The sequence below is a fragment of the Oncorhynchus mykiss genome, chromosome 24 (genome assembly GCF_013265735.2).
Source record: "Oncorhynchus mykiss isolate Arlee chromosome 24, USDA_OmykA_1.1, whole genome shotgun sequence".
In the NCBI taxonomy this organism is placed as follows: domain Eukaryota; kingdom Metazoa; phylum Chordata; class Actinopteri; order Salmoniformes; family Salmonidae; genus Oncorhynchus; species Oncorhynchus mykiss.
In genome coordinates this window covers 10,098,889-10,119,321 of record NC_048588.1, presented here as the reverse complement: position 1 = coordinate 10,119,321, position 20,433 = coordinate 10,098,889, and the positions used below count along the sequence as shown (strand labels likewise).

The window sequence follows — 20,433 nt, the reverse complement described above, 5'->3', positions numbered from 1 at the left end:
GCCCTCGCTTCATATTCATCGCCAAACCCACTGGCTCCAGGTCATCAATAAGTCTTTGCTAGGTGAAGCCCTGCCTTATCTCAGCTCACTGGTAACCATAGCAGCACCCACCCATAGCACGTGCTCCAGCAGGTATGTTTCACTGGTCACCCCCAAAGCCAATTCCTCATTTGGCCGCCTTTCCTTCCAGTTCCCTGCTGCCAATGACTGGAACGAATTGCAAAAATCACTGAAGCTGGAGTCTTATATTTCCTTCACTAACTTCAAGCATCAGCTGTCAGAGCAGCTTACTGATCATTTCCCCTGTACACAGCCCATCTGTAAATAGCCCACTCAACTACCTCATCCCCATATTGTTTTTTATTTTGTTGCTCCTTTGCACCCCCCTATCTCTACTTGCACATTCATCTTCTGCACATCTATCACTCCAATGTTTAATTGCTAAATTGTAATTATTTCGCCACTATGGCCTATTTATTACCTTACCTCCCTAATCTTACTACATTTGCACACACTGTATATAGATTTTTCTATTGTGTTATTGACTGTACATTTGTTTATCCCATGTGTTGCTCTGTGTTGTTTGTGTCGCACTGCTTTGCTTTATCTTGGCCAGGTCGCAGTTGTAAATGAGGACATGTTCCTAACTGGCCTACCTGGTTAAATAAAGGTGAAATAAAACTTTAAACATTTAAAAAATATTCACATCCAGACCCACACATGCAGCCAGTGTTGACAGCAGACAATTAATGTTGAAGTTTTAGAGTTCATTCCTGCACATTTTGCCATGGGATGTTGATCAAATGTAGCAGTTTTAAAGCAGGTTTGCAGCAATTCTACACATTTTGCACTTGGAAGTAGAGAACATTTTGCAGTTTTAAAGCAAGTTTGCTGCTTTGAAAGTGGGCGGAGAGATGATTTTGCTATTTTAGAACTAATTTTCTGCAATTCTACACATTTTGCCATGGGGTGGAGAGAAAGGTTTGGCGTTTTTAATATGATATCTGAGTGAGAGTGACTAACAAAATCAATGGTGGCGTCCCCGGTCGGTAATTCAACCATGATTACTACAAGTTAAGATAGCTGGCTAGACTAACTTACTTAGAACTGCTGATGCACAACCAAATTTTGATATTGCATCTTGTGTATTCTACTATTCTAACTCAACAGTAATTTATTCTAAATCTGCAGGCCTACAAAAGGGGGGCCACCGTCAGTTGCACATCCATGGTCTATGTTGTCATGTTCACAAACGACTAGATCACTACACATCTGATATTTCCTAATGTATATATGTGCACCTGTGCTATCTACGTGATCTAGAAGCAACGATAATATATATAAACACTCAAAGTGAAGGCTACGCAGTATAAATCATGACTATATGGACCACAGAAGTTTTGTATTGCCATGAATGTAGAGGGAGAGAGTCCAGCTAGAGATAGGCCTAGTGTTGATAATGAGGAGATGCTGAGTGTTTCTGCCTTTGGATACAGTAGGAGTGTATTCATTAGTGCACATTGCAGTAGACTTTAGCGAAATGTTTTGTAACAGAAAAGGTTTTGCATCGAAAACAAGAGATTCTTATTGGACAAGTTCAGGTTAGTCCCTCCCTGTTTGCTTCTGTTTGGTTCCTAGTGAATACACCACAGTAGATTGTGGACGAGGATATCTCTCCACGGGCTGGCTGATGTACAGGTCCAGTAGGGGAGGAGAGTTTGCACAATGTCCCTAAAAAGCCATTCGATCATGTTGAGCATGTCGACATTTGGTTAAGAAACAATTCTCAAATCACAAAAATAGACAAACAGATGCACATTGACAGGCAAACCGGTACACATACACACCCAAGCGCACACTCACACACACACACACAGGCAGTCTTGTATAACGGACCTTGTGGGGACACACAATTCAGTCCCATTCAAAATCCTATTAACCCTAAACCTAACCCTAGCTCCCCACAAGTATAGTTAAACACGCCCACCTTTTTCATTATCTCCTGTTGTTGTTTCCTGCTCAGCCACTCTCTGCTCTTTAGCCTTGGGCAATGCCTGCAGTAAGCATTGCTTTGAATCACGAGCACCTTGGCATTGACCCCCCCCCCCCCCCCCCCCCCCCCCCCCCCCCCCCCCACACACACACACACACACACATGCACAGCAGCAGCCGCTCCAACCCTGACAGGGCCTGACAAACAACTGCAGCAGCCTTGCCATATAGGCTACTCAGAACTATTCCTTCTAGCATCCTCTCCATACACTGAAAATATTGTGTATATAGTGTGACGTCCTTAGTACACCAGCATCCTTGTCAAAAGATTCTGACCTCTTGCCTGAATTGTATAAGTTGGCTGGACTTAAGCTTTGTTCACACTGCAGGCCTTGACACTCAAATCAGTTTTGTTTTTCAAATCCGTTTTGGAATACTGACTGTCCAAACAGCAAGTTACAAGTGATCAAATCGGATGTGTGTGTTCAGATAGCAGTCATTTGCTGACATGGCTACACTGGTTGTCATAGTAATGGCAGTTGTATGCGCAGTGGTGTAGGCCGATTGGTGGTGGTGCTCCTGCTTCCTATCACTCAGAAGTTATGTAGCAAGCTAAGGTGACAACAATGCCTGTCCATGGACGTTTCCCTGTTGCTTTGCATGTTCAAAATCATAGTGTAAGGACACATTTTAAAGCCTCAAAGGATAAGACAATCCAACTTTCAAAATGAGTCGTTTTTGGCTAGCCACAGCAGTCAACTAGCTAGCTAGGTAGCTGTTTAACTTTCTAGCACATTAACTCATTTGTTTGTAAACAATTAACAAGGTACCACGTGTTCTTGTCAAAACAGTCGACAGAGTAGCTAGCAAGCAACAAAATATGCAAGATAACAGTCTAAAAACCTCTTGAGGGCAAATATATCAGATTTGACTGTTCAGACACAAGTCACATGGCCAGGAATCAGATTTGTATCTGATTACAAACTACCTACAAAGGTTGTTTGTCATGTGTATTGAAATATCAGAATCCATGTGCTTTTTGGCTGTTCAGACTGCAGGAAAAATAACAGATTTCATCAGATATGCAAAAAAAATAAGATTTGAGTCACTTCAAACTGCCAGTGTGAACAAGGTTTAAGAGATGAGGGTATAAATGGGCAATCTGCAATTGGCTACATCAATTTTTGGACCTTTAAATGAATTATATATCGGCTACCATTGACTATTGAAGGCCTCATGGCCTGAGTTCAACGGTTGCACCCCAACAGAACCCCAAATATCTGTAAACAATATAATTGTAAACAAACACTGTATCGCCTCAAAACATGGCTAAAACGATCATTTAGTTCTCATGGATGGTCAGTCCTTAGCATCCATAGCTTTATCTATGAAATTAAGAGGGGCTACATTTCTTTAGCCCCATTTTTCAGCTGTAGACCAAATCAGTGGCAGGGTGGGCGCTTTGTTGTTGTTTCAACTACAGATTCCCTATTTAAGTCCCGAGGCTTTACCTCTAAAGTCACTGCATTGGTGTCAGAAATGGGATGACATGGACTTCATTGACGCACAAGGGTGTGCTTTCCCGAAGGATAGTGATGCATCCCTACAACACCAGCAACCTCATCAAGATGTTTGGATCTTGCACAATAATGGCTTGGATGTTGGACTGACAAAGATAAGGTAATAAAGAAAAAATTAAGAAAAAAGCCAAAGATAAAACAATCAGAATAGGACTGCACCTGGATGTATCAATTAATCAGTTCATCAATTAGAAATATCCTATTAGGCGGTCTATTTTCCTGTCCGTTCACATTTTTCATTGATGCTATGGATTCGATGTTAGAGGGGTCTAGAGGCTATGATCATCGTCATAGGAATTAACCTCCCGCCGTGTTAAAAGGCCACAGGTTCGTTGATGTTACGGCGCTCAAAGGCTGCACAGCAAATCACGCCCGACGCCGCCCGCGGTGAAGACTTGCCCCGGCCCATGTGGCCGCAACCGCGCTGCCGATTGAAGTTCGGCCGCCTGTTGGTTCCTCGCCGCGTGAGAGGGGAAAGAGAACCGTTTTGAATAATTATTATGTTACTTAAGAGTAATTTACAACACAAGACGAGGTCCACGGAGCTGTGAAAGTTTTTCCTCCAGTTAGAATGAGACGAAAGGTAGCCTGTTTTTTACACATCTTCAGATCAATAAAATGGCCAGCTGTTACAAGCAAAGTGGGGACATTTGGCCAGTTTAATGGAGAATTGAATTGAATGTATTTTATTTTGGGGAACATACATATACAACAACATGTACAATGTGGACCCAGAGGATATCACTTGAAAGTATTAATTAAAACGCTTGTTTCCAAAAGTGGTCCTCGATGGTAAAAACAATAACACATGTAACAAAGATATATTACATTAAGTCAACAAAAACAAAAAACACTACTATAGTCATTATCAGCCAATAAATGTATTGTTATAGGTCTTCCCTACTGAATTATTTATGGCCTGATTTGCCGTCCTAAAATAATGTTATCTTGCGTAAAACTATAGGATATCTTGCGTAGAACCAATGTCTGAGACATTTAATAGCCTCGTCTATAATTACTTACTGTATATGTTACCAAAATGCACTGTCGTGGGTTGTTCCAGGGTTGTTAAATTAACCTGGTTATACAGAAATGTATCTGAATCCTGAATTGTGCGGCCAATAACCAACATGTCAATAGCCTATCAGAAAGAATCATCAGCATTTTATGTGAATTTTACTTACTTTGACATGCTACTAAAAACAACAAATGCAGTCACTGAGAGTTGGGATACCCCAGATGCTTGAGGCAAGTGTTGGAAACAATATGAACATTATTTCCAATACCAATAACAGTTGTATGGTGCTCATTAATAAAGGCGCGCACTATCCTGCAGATTATGGAATATGAAGAAAAGTCTGTGTTCGACTTCACATCTTCGAGTTATCAGACATTATCTTGTCATGGCTCAGCAACTGTGAACGGGAGCGAATAAACTGTGCTAATGCATGCTACGTGAGTGTAGTGCGTGCCATTGGAATAAAACGAGGGGATCCTGCGTTTGTAATGCGCGAGTGTGTGTGAAAAGAAGGTGGGGGTGAGAGACCCCGTCGTGTTTTGACCCCCCAAACAACTCCCGACCACCATCTCTCCCCACGTAGTCTCTGCCTATCTCAATGTTTAAAGCAACATTACTCAAGTCGCTGTGACATTTTCCAGCCTGCCGCGACAGTCCATGGACAGCGAGAACGGCCAAAAAGGACGCTACTTCTCCTCGCCAAGCACCTCGCCTGCGAGCCGGACCCAAAAACATAACGTGCGGACCTACCACAACGCTCTCGAAACCGAAGCCCATGCAGGATATCTCGAGCACGGCCTGAGAGTGACTATAGCCTATACGTCAAATCTAGGTTTCGGTGGGATATTTTATGGAATCATATTTTTCTAAAATAGTGTATTGTATTTCTGTAATCTTTGATGCCTGCATGTAACAGCCTAATGGTTGATGTATTCTTATTAGTGATATATATTAAATACACATCGCTTTTATGGTCGTGGAACTCTAAGTTTGGATCATAAAGCTGCTTGCTTGCAATAAAAGTAACGATTCGATTTACTTCGGAAATATATGTAGCCTATTGTAGCCCATATTGTAGCCTCGGCTATTGGTGTAGCCTAATTATGGTATACACTCTGGTTCAGCTGTTCATTTTTTCTAACCAACCCCCTTGTAAATAATGATGAGACTTAAGTGTTTGATGCTTCAACTGTTATAATTCCACCTCTATTAGTTTATTAAAGAGCGCATTATTTTCATCAGATCATCTGGATACAGGAGGCAGAACGCCTGCGCTGGACAGCGGGTCTGGTCTCATCCTTCCCGGAGTAGGATTGGCTTCCGTGTCGCATGGATAAGAGGGTAGGATGGCTGTTTACTCTATTCTACTGCATCCTTTACACTCACTCATCATTTGTAGTATCACGGTAGTCTGTATCATTCTCTCCAGATAATAATCTTGCTAGTTTGGTTGTTATGTAGCATTTTGCCTCTATGCTCGGTCCTTACGCTTTGACGTAGCGCTCCTCGCTGCCTGTCTAGACTCTCTCCCTGTCCTCCCTCGCGTAGGCCACAGCTCCCAGCTATACTGGGCCAATGAAGGCAGCAGCAATATGTCAAGGAGTTCACATCAATGTATTAAGGAATAACCTTATTGACATAATTGTGCATGCTCTAAATATTCCTAAATAGACTGACCTGACCTAAACGATTAGGGTCGTGTTGATATAATGTCAAGTAGCCTAGTTTGAAATGTGGAAATAGCCTATACATTTCATATAGGCTACATAGTGGCCTATACATTTCATATATTATCTTGCTTATAAATTAGCTGTTAACTTTTCTTTATCTTTCAATATAGGGTCACGTATAAGTGAACAACTGTCAGAATGATACCATTCTCATTGTTTTACAAGGGCTTTAGGACTATAAACATATAATCAAATCAAATCAAATTGTATGAGTCACATGCGCCGAATACAACAGGTACATTTCACCTTACTGTGAAATGCATACCTTTCGAGCCCCTAACCAACAATGCCGTTTAAAAAATACGAGTAAGAATAAGAAATAAAAGTAACAATTAAAGAGCAGCAGTAAAATAACAATAGCGAGACTATACACAGGGGGGTACCGATACAGAGTCAATGTGCGGGGCACGGGTTAGTTATTAAGGTAATATGTACATGTAGGTAGAGTTATTAAAGTGACTATGTATAGGTGATAACAACAGAGTAGCAGCGGTGTAAAAGAGGAGGGGGGCAATGCAAGTAATCTGGGTAGCATTTTGATTAGATGTTCAGGAGTCTTATGGACTATATAGCTCTTATATAGGGTGTAAAAACTATTGATAACCATAAATGTTTATCTGGGTTTCAATATGTATAGTGTAATATTTGAAATACAGTATATTTAAAACTGAGACATGTGTGTTTCCTGCTGGAATGAATAGTCGATTATTGGACTAATAAAAGTGGTTGTGAAAGTGGAAAGACATGATATGTCCATATCAGCATGATGTGTAGTGAGGAGGTCGAGGAAGAAGAGAGACAGGTGAGGCAGACCAAGTCGCTAAGTGGGTCAAGTCTTTTGCTTTCGTGAGTCGGCGGCTTGCGGATCCCGTTGCTATGTGCACTGAGCTACTCTTTCCTATTCCTAAAGATAATTGCCATAGTAGGCTACTCATGACATTGTATCACACACACACTTAACACACACACACACACACCAATAACCTGCTGAATATCTACCACATTTTAGAGTAACTTGTCAAACTCCCACGCAGTGAACTATTGCTATTTTCTGTATCTCTCTTGTTGTTTAATTAAAACGGGGAAAAAAGGTAATAGGTCAGATGAAATTTAGGCTATTTGTTATCTGTGTTGTAATAACACGTTCGGCTTGCAGTTGAGTGAGGAAAGACATGTTTGATATGTCATATAGCCTGGGTGTCAACAGCTTCGGGTCGTGCAAATCAAAGTAGCATTTCAGGATAGGATTTTTCGGGTTTTCTGTAATTAGGCCTACAGATGACAATTACGCACTCGCTTTTCATTGATATTTTACATTTGATTTTCGTTATATTAGTCTAATCCTGTTAAGAATGTCGTAATTTGCGCTAATTAAAGTCAACAAAACGGGTACTTTATTTTTCAAATTCGATTACAATTCAGACATAGGCTACTTTAGTTCACTGAAACAAGGTCAAGAAAGTGTAACAGTCAATTATCCATAATTAGCCCAATTCTGGTTATATGCACCAAAGGGAAGTGAATTTGATAAAATTATATATGTTGTGCCATGTACTGTAAAATATACAGTTTTATCCCACTGTTTACAATTGGTGGCACTTGCCTGTCATTCGAGCATATTGCTATTAGGCTACCTTTAACGGAAAGAAAATAGATCCGTTTGGAAACCTGTAGAGCTTTCTGTTTTTGCATAGACTATCTACGTGTATTAGGCCTACATGTATACTAAATAGAAAACTATTGTCACAAACTCTATCATTTTTCATTGGAATAAGCGGGGTGTTGGGACAACGTAGGATACAAATGTACATTTACGTAGGCCCACCCATTGTTGCTTTTTATTTTGAACATCTTTTCTCCTTGAGAATAGTGAAACTGTTGAATGGCTTTGGAAATACAGGCTAAAGGCGAATGTTTGCAAACTTTGTTTTTGCCAACAGGCAATCTGGTGGAAAGTGATTTGTATGTATTGAATATATTGCACATTGCAAGTTCAAACAAGACTTTGAATAGTTTCTTCTATCTGATTTATTAAGTAAAACAACTGCAAGAACAATATGAAGGATGCGCCTTTAAATATGAAAGATGCGCATGCTGCTATGTATCCATCCACTGGTCTGTGGTTAATTGTTAGCATGAATATTTCTAATATATGTAATAGCCTATGTGGTAAAAAAAAAACATGTTCAAATTAGTTGCCGAGAAAATTAAATGATATAGCTTATGCCTATATATTCGTATAGAAAACTAAGCTCTCTCTTTGAGCTATCATGATAAATACGAGGATTGCAGTTAATTATAATCGTATGAACATTGTAAGTGTTTCTCACATTTGAAGCTCAGCCTCATGCCTTTTGGGACAATTTGAAGAATTCGTCATGTTGATTTCGATGCTTTGATCGGTTGACGCACAGCGGCTATAGTCGCATTGTAATCGGAGAGCTCGTGTAAAGAAAGGCGCGGAATCTGATATTGGCGATTGCGTTAATAGCGAGTATCCATGAAATAAAAGGTGGCCAGACAAAAACCGCAGAGCAGGTGCACGCTGTGATCACGCAGCCATATGGGACTATGATTGGCCATACTTTAATCCAGGAGAAAACCACTGGCTTTTGATGACAGGAGAAAAGCCTTGGAGACTGAAGTCAGCTGCAGTTGAACACACATCAGCTCTGTGAGGTTGAGAGAGAGATATGAGACTGACAGAGTGTGTGCGAGATAGAGAGCATAGGCTCATGTTTATGTATGAATCTGTGTGTGTTTGTTTAACTCATGTCAATTGTCCCAGTGTGGATGTTGCTTTTCCCTCTGAAAAACTGCTCAGCAAGGAGCCTCTAGTCAGAAAATTAGCTACAGCTTCGAAGTGATCTGCTTCCATATTCACAGGGGGCCACATCTCCTAATTTCTCTCTCTCTCTTTCTTTCATTCTTGCTCTTACGAACGCACACACACACACACACACACACACACACACACACACACACACACTCTCTCTCTCTCTCTCTCTTTCTCCACAACAAAGTGCAAATGATTAAAATACACCCCAACACACATGTTCTATATGTTATGTCTCTCCCTCTGTTCCTCAGTATGAAGACCTGGTGCACTACTCAGGGTCAGAGGGCATGCCCGTGGGGGGGTATGGAGAGGTCATGAGGTCACTGCACCCCCCTCACTATGGCCACACTGTCCCTGATTCCCTCAAACACCACAGGGACCAGATCTATGGGTGAGCAGAAAATAACTATTTCACTGCAGTTTGTGTTTGTTAGATTTCTTTTTCATTCTAACAGTATGCATGTATATTTACTGTCAGTGTGCTCTGTGCCTATATACATTTGCTTCGATGTGTGTGTGTGTATTGTGTACATGCATGTGTGTGAGGACAGCGAGAGAGAGAGAGAGAGTGTGTGTGTGTGTGTGTGTGTGTGCGCCTATGTTAACTGTGTGTGTTCTGTGTGCACAGTCATCCCCTGTTTCCATTGCTGGCCCTGGTGTTTGAGAAGTGTGAGCTGGCCACCTGTTCCCCGCGGGACATCACATCCCACTCAGTCCCTCCCCACCTCCAAGGCCTGACCAATCACAGTGATGTATGCTCCTCAGACTCCTTCAACGATGACATCGCAGCCTTCGCCAAACAGGTGAGTTACATCTCCACGAGCCAATCAGAGAACAGCTGTGTACTGTATGTGTGATGTATCATAGTGACAAGGATTCATGATTAGATTAGATTTTAGATTAGAAGTTTAATAGTCACATGTACAGGGTTGCAGGTGTAATTACAGGGTACAGGGGAAATGGTAAGCTCCGAGCTCCAACCATTATCCAAATGAATGTGGACGCTGTTCCTTGTGTGTTTCAGATTCGCTCAGAGAAGCCCATTTTTTCTACAAATCCTGAACTGGACAACCTGGTATGAAATGAAATGCACATGTGTATACTTTAATAAATGCTTATTGCGTACATGTAGCGACACACAGTAACTTCGAAATCGATTAAGAATAACTCAATACACATGTTTTTCAGTCATAGTAACAGCTACCAATCTGTTCTTCTCCTCAGATGATCCAGGCCATCCAGGTCCTACGTTTCCACCTGTTGGAGCTGGAAAAGGTGTGCTTCTTCAATCATCTAAAATATATTCTCTCTCTCTCTCTCTCTCTCTCTCTCTCTCTCTCTCTCTCTCTCTCTCTCTCTCTCTCTCTCTCTCTCTCCCTCTCTCTCTGTCTCTCTGTCTCTCTCTCTGTCTCGCTCTCTCTCTCGCGCTCGTTCTCTCTCTCTCTCTCTCTCTCTCTCTCTCTCTCTGTCTCTCTCTCGTTCTCTCTCTCTCTCTCTGTCTCTCTCTCTCTCTCTCTCTCTCTCTCTTTTTCTCTCTCTGTCTCTCTCTCTCTGTCTCTCTCTCTCTCTCTCTCTCTCTGTCTCTCTCTCGCTCTTGCTCTCGCTCTCGCTCTCGTTCTCTCTCTCTCTGTCTCTCTCTCTCTGTCTCTCTCTCTCTGTCTCGCTCTCTCTCCTCTTACCCTTTAATATTCAGACTAGTGACTGCTGACTGCAGGCAAACCAGGTATGATCAGCCATCACACACCTAAACCACACAGTACTATACTATTTCCTGACACCACCTGTTCTCCCTCTTCCTCGTCTTCTATACTCCAGGTTCATGACCTGTGTGATAACTTCTGCAATCGCTACATCACCTGCCTGAAGGGCAAGATGCCCACAGACCTCATTCTGGATGACAAGGAGGGCGGGCCCAAGTCCGACGTGGAGGATTTCACTGGCTCCTGCACTAGTCTGTCAGAACAGGTAGGTGACGATTGGCTAGCAGATTTCACACTATATCTCTCTCTCAATATGTTTCTGAAAAGACACTGATGAAGCCCTGTCGGGCAAAACACTTGTCCCTAAAGAGGGAATAAATGTTGCTTTATTTGACTACAAGTACTGAGTGCGGACCGTCTTTATTCTCCTGTTCATCTCAATATGTTTCTCTCTCTTTCCTTCCTGCACTCTCTGTAGAATCAGTCGTGGTTGCGGGATCCAGATGACTGTGCATCCACTCCGCTAGGGACCCCTGGCATGTCGTGTGGCCTGCCTTCACACAGCACAGACAACTGCAGCGATACGGGTACCTCTAACACACTAACTCATACACACGCCTGCATAAACACACACTTGTCTTTTCAAACACTCATGCTAACAACATGATCGACATACGCAAATAAACCTGACATCAGTTGGACATGTTAACGCACGCACGCACGTAATGCCATATCTATATTGTCCTCTGGCAGGGGATGGTTTGGATGGGGGCGTGGCCTCCCCCAGTACGGGAGAGGAGGACGATACGGACCGAGACAGAAGGAACAACAAGAAGAGGGGCATTTTTCCCAAACTGGCAACCAACATCATGAGGGCATGGCTCTTCCAGCATTTATCGGTGAGAAAAGAGAGACAGTAGAAAGAATAGTGAGAGAAGAATGACAGATAGAAGCAGAGAAAAGCAGAGGGGAGCCGAGAGGAGAGGAACGAGGGAGAGGAGGAAGGGGATATCGTTCACATAATGCAAATAAATTAGTGGAAAATGGAATGAAATGACAGAGATAATGTGTGAATAAGAGGTTCAATATTGAATAGTTCTGAACAGAGAGAGAACAATTTATGGTGAATTGAAGTCATTCTGATAATTAGCAGTTATATTGGAAAAACTCTGAAATCATTCTCATTAATTATGACTGTGTGTGTGAGAGAGAGAGAGAGAGAGAGAGAGAGAGAGAGAGAGAGAGAGAGAGAGAGAGAGAGAGAGAGAGAGAGAGAGAGAGAGAGAGAGAGATTAATTCAGATGTAATGTCAGTCATTAGTATTCATCTAACGGTTGTAGAACTCCCTTATTTACATGCTTTGGGTTTTTAATTCTACATGGATACTTGTGGAGCCATTTGTGTGTGGTGTATGTGTGAGCCAAAATGATACATTTGATGATTTTATGCAGTAATAATCTATGCCAAAAGCAAAGGCTAGACATGCTCTTGCTGAATCTCAACCAGTTTGGCAAATACATAATGCCCTTGTTCTGAATGTCCCTTCCCAGCACCCATACCCCTCAGAGGAGCAGAAGAAGCAGCTGGCACAGGACACAGGCCTGACCATCCTGCAGGTCAACAACTGGTCAGTACCCCCCTGATCAATAACCAATGATCAGCTGTGTTTTACTACTGTACTGTGTCCCTCGTCGACCTGGACCTTAGCATGACCTCCTCTGACCCCATCAATACTGATCAATCCATTATCACCCAGAGATCCATACTCTCTCTGTCCTAATGTGGATTGACTGTGAACCATGAAGGGGTTAAGTGGTTGTAAAAGTGAAAGGTTAATATTCTGACTCTGCTTCCATTCAATTCTCCTCCTCTTTGTGTTCTCCGCTCCTATTCTCCCTCTTTTTCATATCCCCTCCTCCTCTCCAGGTTTATCAATGCAAGACGGAGAATAGTACAGCCCATGATTGACCAGTCAAATCGCTCAGGTAATAATTACCACTGTATTCCCTCCTCTAATGTATTGTTACTGATGTATCTATACATTCTTAGGTTGTATTGATGCTATAGGTGTGTATTTTGAATGCATATGTGTGTAGCTGATCGATATGCACAGTCAGGTTAGGTGAATGATGTGCGTGTGTGTTTGGTTGACCAGGTCAAGGTGGTCCTTACAGCCCAGAGGGAGCAGCACTGGGGGGCTACGGACTGGACGGCCAAGCCCACCTGGGTCTCAGGGCAGCAGGTAAGAGACAGAGATAAGGACGACTGGGTCATGTTCATTAGGCAACTAAGAGAAGAAAACGGACTGAAGCAGGGAGGCAGTACCAGAACTCCAATAAGAAATGCTCTTTTCCATTGTCCCATTTGAAAAGGTTTTGCTATGGTGTGCCAGACTGAACGTGACCCTAGTGCATGTGGTATGTTGTTGTACAGTACCTCCTAATATAAATTCCTCTCTCTCGCGCTCTGTCTCGATCTCTCACTCTCTCCCTCTCCACAGGTCTTCAGGGGATGCCGTCTCTTCCCGGAGAGTACCCCGGGGCCCTGCTGTCCCAGTCTGGCTACCCCCACGCCGGCCCGTCCCTGCACTCCTACCCCGGCCCCCACCCCGCCATGCTGCTGCACCCGCCGCCCCACCCCCACCCCGCCGATCCCCTCATAGGCCAGGGCCTGGACATACACGCCCACTAACTGAGAAGGAAGGGTGTGAAGGAGAGGGGAGAGAGGGGCCATCCTGGGGGAGATGGGGGCTCACACACACGCCACACGCTAACTACGACAGCATGGCGCAAGTCCAAATGTTTACATTCCCGCCGTAAGACACTGACTTCCACAGTCACTCAACCCACTCAACCCACTGTCTGCAACATGCATACACTTCCCTTAACATACCACCGCTGGCCCCTCTTATACCATCAATAACATACTTACATTCCCTCTCAGACGTAGACAAAGACACACACCACACTGAGCCCCTGAGTGTGAGCCAAACCCACTTCAGGGTGGAAGAGGCGAGCGTCCTCAGCCCCTCTACATACTTTATGGTGACAGTGAGCTGTCTGACTCCCAGGATAGCGCCCCCTCTAGGAGCATAGAGGAACACCCCGCACGGACCACTGACCAGCCAACTTGCCTCTCTCTCCCACCTGGCCTACTGGCCAACCAAACGGAAAGACAGAAGGACACAGGTCAGACACACAGCTCCCGATCTGCCTGGGTCACCTTAACCTCCATAACTCTTATGACCTCACACAGCCCAGGCTTGAAGTGTTGTGATTGGACAGAACGCCAGTGATACACTCTAACCTCTCTCCTCCACGCCCCAGGCCACACCCAGTCTTCCCACACCGACAACTGTCACACACACACCGTATTTCATTTGACTTTTTTTTTTAGATCTATTTTTGTATTTATATGTGTCAGAGAGGTGGGACCTGACAAAAGTCCCGTGAACAGTGATCTTCCAGGGCATCACTCTGCATGACTCTTGTACACTATGAATGAGCTCAATTTGTCTCTCTCAATTTGTTCAAGGACGTACCTTGGTTTGTTTAAATACATTGGAATGAGTTGATCACTTACCTCCTTAAGATCCTGTCAGACGTGAATAGTAGGGTTTACTGTGGGATCCACATCATAAGCCAAACAGTGAACACACACGCACACACGCACACGCGCGCACACACACGCACACACGATCCTGTCATACCATTTCATGGTCCATGTTGTCTGCCGTTGTGTTTGAGGAGGACAGCCAAGGACACGCTGCATCTTCCTCAGTCCCTTATGGGTCTCTGATAAAATAATTTATTTCCAAATGTTGGTGACAATAATTGATGATAACGATGTTACAGTTATGATTTTTGCTTATAGTATTAAAACCTTTCTTTTGTAAAAGTGTGTGAATTACTTTTTCTTTGAGTTTGCCCTCCAATTATGTGCTGTCAGGTGTGAAAAGTCAACACGGTAATGAAATACACAAATCAGTATTAGGTCATCTTGAAAACGTTCATATTTTCTTCCTGGTACAATCACATGTCGTTACTGTATGCTAATTATCTCATTTTCAATTGATGTATGCTGCAGTTTTGTACCCCCTTCTTTTCTTATTTTTCTCTACTAGCCTAGCATCTTCCCTGACCTCTCTCCCTTAGTTTAGCTCTTTGTTAATGTTTTACTCCTCATTTTCACTCTGTCTTTCCACATTCCTTCCTTATTCACTTTATACCTCCTCCCATCTGCAGGGCCATGTGCAACAAGGTTCAAATCCAAGCCAAAGTGATTACTCATTAAATGTCAAACACAATTCAAACGCATTTGGCCTGGCCTAAACCCTCCTCCTCCACCCGGCCATCCATTCAATCCCCACCTCACCCCTGTCCTGTGATAGATGCAGCCTGCAGCAGGGGTCAGAGTTCATACAAGGGTCAACAGGAAATGGCCTGGCTTTATGACCCTCGGGGCTGACTCCAAGTCCCACCACATATTTTCCTGTCCACACACTCATTCGCCTTGTCCATCTTGTCACTCTCTCTTTTTTTGTGTGTAACCCATGCCATGCTAGTCGTGTCCCAGCTATAAATTTAGTCTTCAATCCGTGGACACACACAGTTGGTTCATAATTTGTTGCACTGCAGGTCCATTGTTTACACCCAGCTTCCTGAACATGTGTATGAGTTCATTTATGAACGTGTTCCTCTTGCTTATTATCTTGACTATGTAAAGTGACTTTGGAGCTGGAAAAGCACTTACAATTATTATTTAAACACCATAGTCCCATAGAGAACATAAGTGACTGTATGATCGTCTGAAGGAGATCTCAGAGCCAACAGCAAACATACAGACAGCAGGAGTGAGATGCTATTCATACTGTTTTCACTTTATGATTGCTTTTGATAGCTAGAGTCCGTAGCCTCACACAAACACAAAATCCATTAGCTAGTGGAAATTGCATTGCATAAATGTGCCAATACTGGGAAAGGCAAGGGAGAGAGCATAGTGTGCACAGCCACAGAGCTCAGTGAGGGAAACGTATAGCGTGAAGTCATTATGGCAACTAAGTCTATCTTAACAATGAAATAACCCAAAACTGGAGGAACTGGAAGGCTAGAGCAGGAGAAAATATTATAAACACACATTTTTGGGGAAATACAGATTTAAAAAATATATTTATATTGTAAATATAACAGTAACCTAACCTTAATGTAAACCAGATGTATTCAATATTTGTGAGAACATTGTACTTGTATAATGAATCCCAGCAGGATTTTGGCAGACATGTGTTGCAGATTATTTGAGTTACAGAAATACAATGGCTAAACAATATTGCTTCCTATTTTTTAAGTCTTCATATGAGCAACTCTGTTTGAGGATTGTGTTTTGAGAATAAAAATATGCATACTGTATGTGCATCAATGCTATAGCTAATAGGTCTGAATGAACGAAAAGAGGAAAAATCTCCATTTTGTTTAGATGTCTGTGTGTGTGGTTTGTTTTTAAGCGGAATGCGGAATGCTGAATGTGTGTGCGCGCGCAAGTGTGTTTGTGTGTGTGTGTGTGCGGAGGAGGGCCTCTGGTGGTCATTAATCATTCAATTACACACCTGTCAGAGTTCAGACAAGGGGGAGAGAGCTGCACACGGGGGGGGGGGGGGGAGAAAGAGGGAGAGAAAGCGAGAGGAAAAGTGTCCGAAGACAAAGCCTCAACAGGGGGAAGCGGTTTGTGACAACGAGTGAAAGAGCAGAATGGGACAAAAGGGACAAACAAAATAAGAGTGGAGGCCAGAGAGACAGTGACAGACAGATGAGCTCAGTGACGTGCTGTCCCATATGGAACGACCATCGTCAGAGCAGACAGGTCAGGATCCAACGACGACGCCCCGCTCGCTTTCACAAGCCTTCATTAAAAATCGCGCAGGACGATGTAGAATGGAACCATTTTATCTGTCAGCCAGAGAGGGGAAAACAAGAGTTGGTAGCTCCGACTGTCGTTTACCACCGAGTTCAAATACTGTTTCCAGCCTGGGAACAGCCCGGATGTGTAGCAGCCTGATGATGCATAAACTGGAGTAATGTCGTGAATAATTGATTGAGAAGTGTTTGGTCCTGATTCACAAATGTCTCTCATCTATTTATCACTATTAGGAGAGGCTGCCAGGCCCATTAGAACAGCTGCTCGTTAGATGTCTGTCAATCAAGGGGGAGGGGAGACACACCAGGCACACTGATACTGGTATACATTTAGTGTGAGGAACAAGTGTTTGTGATATACTGTTTAGTGTGAATATTCATGTTTTTCCAGAATGTGTGTGTGACTGTCTATTGTTCTGGTGTTGCCTTGTGCTTGGATGTGCATGTACTTTGTGTGTGTGAGTATGTGTGCGTGTGCCAGTGGGTATCTTTGTGTGACCATCTTTTTTATTTCTCTCTCTTCTCTCTTCTCTCTCTTTCACTCTCTCTCTCTCTTCCTTCCTCTCTCTCTCACTCTGCATCAGGACGGCTATGTTTAGCTGCAGCTAGCTAGCGAAGTCCTAATTTTAAAAGCCTCAGGCGTCTGCCATCTGTGTGCTCGTCACCGCCATATATCAAATGCACGGCTGGACTGAATGTGTAATATGGTCCCATGTATGCATAATATATCACGTGATCATGTAGGTAGGTGTGTGTAGTAGGTAAAGTCTCAGCCAATGTTCCTCCATCAGTCTCTCTCTCATCAGGTTTGACTGGGCTGATGAAGGGCCCAGATGTTTCTTAGACCTGGGTGAAAGACTGAAAAGCAGGCAGAATGCCAGATGTCTCATTAGGCAAATTTGATTAGGTTTCTCATTTAAAATTCTGAATGAGGCAGTTCCATATGTATGAATGTATGGGAGGGCACGTGTGTGTGTGCATTCATTTGCATACAAGGCATTCTGTATAAGTAATTGCATGTGCATGTATATATTACAGTATGCCCGTGTGTGTGTGTGCGTGCGCGTGCGTGTGTGTGTGTGTGTGTGTGCATTCATTTGCATACGAGGCATTCTGTATAAGTAATTGCATGTGCATGTATATATTACAGTATGTGTGTGTGTGTGTGTGCGTGTGCGTGCGTGTGTGTGCGTGTGTGTTATCTGTGTCTATGTGGTAGAGGTACCATGTGTCTGTGTATGGTAATACATGGGCTTGTATAAGGACCTGTCTGCTCCACTGTTCACTCTTTAGCATCAAAGTATTCTAATGTGCAGATGTCTAGAAGGCTGTTTTTACTGTATGCAAACATCATTTCACATTCCACCATCCTAACGCATGACAAATAATGTTGATTAAAATAATGACAGAATGAAGTTAAAAACAGAGTACATATTACACACAACATAATACAATCGGATCAACAGTTATTTCTTGATAGCTGTTAATTCCGGCATCCCAACACATTTCTCTCCCTTTCTCAAACTCCTTACGCACTAACGAGCTCCACTGTTATGCTTGACTATTGCAACCCAGAGGAAACAGACAAAAGTGGTGTGGTACTGCAACCTAGTGGTCAGCATGGAAAACACATCAACAGTGTTCTAACCATGGAGCCAGCCTGCTGAAAACCTCCATGCCTTGCCCCAATTTTACATTTTAATTTTAATTGAACCTTTATTTAAATAGGCAAGTCAGTTAAGAACAAATTCTTATTTACAATGACGGCCTATCAAAAGGCCTCCTGCGGGGACAGGGGCCTGGGATTAAAAATAATACAAATAAATACAATATAAATATTGGACAAAATACACATAACAAGTGAGACAACACAACACTACATAAAGAGAGACCTAAGACAACATAGCATGGCAGCAACACATGACAACACAACATGGAAGCAACACAACATGGTAGCAACACAACATGGTAGCAGCACAAAACATGGTACAAACATTATTGGGCACAGAAAACAGCACAAAGGGCAAGAAGGTTGAGACAACAATACATCACGCAAAGCAGCCACAACTGTCAGTAAGAGTGTCCATGATGGAGTCTTTGAATGACGAGATTGACATAAAACTGTCCAGTTTGAGTGTTTGTTGCAGCTCGTGCCAGTCGCTAGCTGCAGCGAACTGAAAAGACGAGCGACCCAGGGATGTGTGTGCTTTGGGGACCTTTAACAGAATGTGACTGGCAGAACGGGTGTTGTATGTGGAGGATGAGGGCTGCAGTAGATATCTCAGATAGGGGGGAGTTAGGCCTAAGAGGGTTTTATAAATAAGCATCAACCAGTGGGTCTTGCGACGGGCATACAGAGATGACCAGTTTACAGAGGATTATAGAGTGCAGTGATGATATAAGGAGCATTGGTGGCAAATCTAATGGCCGAATGGTAAAGAACATCTAGCTGCTCGAGAGCACCCTCACCTGCCTATCTATAAATTACATCTCCGTAATCTAGCATGGGTAGGATGGTCATCTGAATCAGGGTTAGTTTGGCAGCTGGGGTGAAAGAGGACCGATTACGATAGAGGAAACCAAGTCTAGATTTAACTTTAGCCTGCAGCTTTGATATGTGCTGAGAGAAGGACAGTGTACCATCTAGCCATACTCCCAAGTACTTGTATGAGGTGACTACCTCAAGCTCTAAACCCTCAGAGGTAGTAAGTACACCGTTGGGGAGAGGGGCATTCTTCTTACCAAACCACATGACCTTTGTTTTGGAGGTGTTCAGAACAAGGTTAAGGGTAGAGAAAGCTTGTTGGACACTAAGAAAGCTTTGTTGTAGAGCATTTAACACAAAATCCGGGGAAGGGCCAGCTGAGTATAAGACTGTATCATCTGCATATAAATGGATGAGAGAGCTTCCTACTGCCTGAGCAATGTTATTGATGTAAATTGATAAGAGTGTGTGACCTAGGATAGAGACTTGGGGTACTCCCTTGGTGACAGGCAGTGGCTGAGACAGCAGATTTTCTGACTTTATACACTGCACTCTTTGTGAGAGGTAGTTAGCAAACCAGGCCAAAGACCCCTCAGAGACACCAATACTCCTTAGCCGGCCCACAAGAATGGAATGGTCTACCGTCTCAAAAGCTTTGGCCAAGTCAATAAAAATAGCAGCACAATATTGCTTAGAATCAAGGGCAATGGTGACATCATTGAGGACCTTTAAGGTTGCATTGACACATCCATAACCTGAGCGGATCCAGATTGCACACCTGAGAGAATACTATGGACGTCAAGAAAGCCAGTCAGTTGACTATTGACAAGTTTTTCCGACACTTTTGATAAACAGGGCAAAATAGAAGTAGGCCTATAACAGCTAGGATCAGCTTGATCTCCCCCTTAAATAAAGGATGAACCGTGGCTGCCTTCCAAGCAATGGGAACCTCCCCAGAAAGGAGAGACAGGTTAAAAAGGCCAGGGATAGGCTTGGTGATGATATGGGCAGCAACCTTAAAGAAGAAAGGGTCTAAACCATCTGACCCAGATGTCTTTTGGGGTCAAGTTTCAGGAGCTCCTTTAGCACCTCAGACTCAGTGACTGCCTGCAAGGAGAAACTATGTGGCGAGGCAGGGGAAAAAGAGGGAGAAGAGGAGCATCAGGGATAGTCGCATTAG

The 20,433-nt window shown here is 43.2% G+C and overlaps 1 protein-coding gene across 3 annotated transcripts; it reads left to right on the top strand.

Annotated features, from left to right (window-relative positions):
• Nucleotides 1-5,073: 5,073 nt before the first annotated feature.
• LOC110503704 (homeobox protein meis3) lies at nucleotides 5,074-14,756 on the top strand. Of its 3 annotated transcripts, none has more exons than XM_036961837.1 (13): nucleotides 5,074-5,428; nucleotides 5,833-5,931; nucleotides 9,411-9,550; nucleotides 9,788-9,962; nucleotides 10,184-10,234; nucleotides 10,384-10,434; nucleotides 10,975-11,124; nucleotides 11,338-11,446; nucleotides 11,613-11,758; nucleotides 12,410-12,486; nucleotides 12,786-12,844; nucleotides 13,015-13,101; nucleotides 13,232-13,317. In XM_036961837.1, exons 2-13 carry the CDS (start codon nucleotides 5,920-5,922, stop codon nucleotides 13,300-13,302), a joined length of 1,128 nt encoding a protein of 375 aa, XP_036817732.1. In that variant the 5' UTR covers nucleotides 5,074-5,428; nucleotides 5,833-5,919; the 3' UTR covers nucleotides 13,303-13,317. The 3 variants fall into 3 exon arrangements, with proteins under 3 accessions (XP_036817732.1, XP_036817731.1, XP_021437846.2); XM_036961836.1 differs by lacking the exon at nucleotides 13,232-13,317 and adding an exon at nucleotides 13,360-14,756 and having other exon boundaries at nucleotides 5,076-5,422; XM_021582171.2 differs by lacking the exon at nucleotides 13,232-13,317 and adding an exon at nucleotides 13,360-14,756 and having other exon boundaries at nucleotides 5,076-5,428.
• The last annotated feature ends 5,677 nt before the right edge of the window (nucleotides 14,757-20,433 follow it).

Bases quoted from the DNA above. Each gene is read 5' to 3' on its own strand.
- LOC110503704 (XM_036961836.1), top strand. The intron at 12,487-12,785 runs GTCAGTACCCCC...CCTCCTCTCCAG, and splicing joins ATCCTGCAGGTCAACAACTG to GTTTATCAATGCAAGACGGA. The intron at 13,102-13,359 runs GTAAGAGACAGA...CCCTCTCCACAG, and splicing joins CCTGGGTCTCAGGGCAGCAG to GTCTTCAGGGGATGCCGTCT.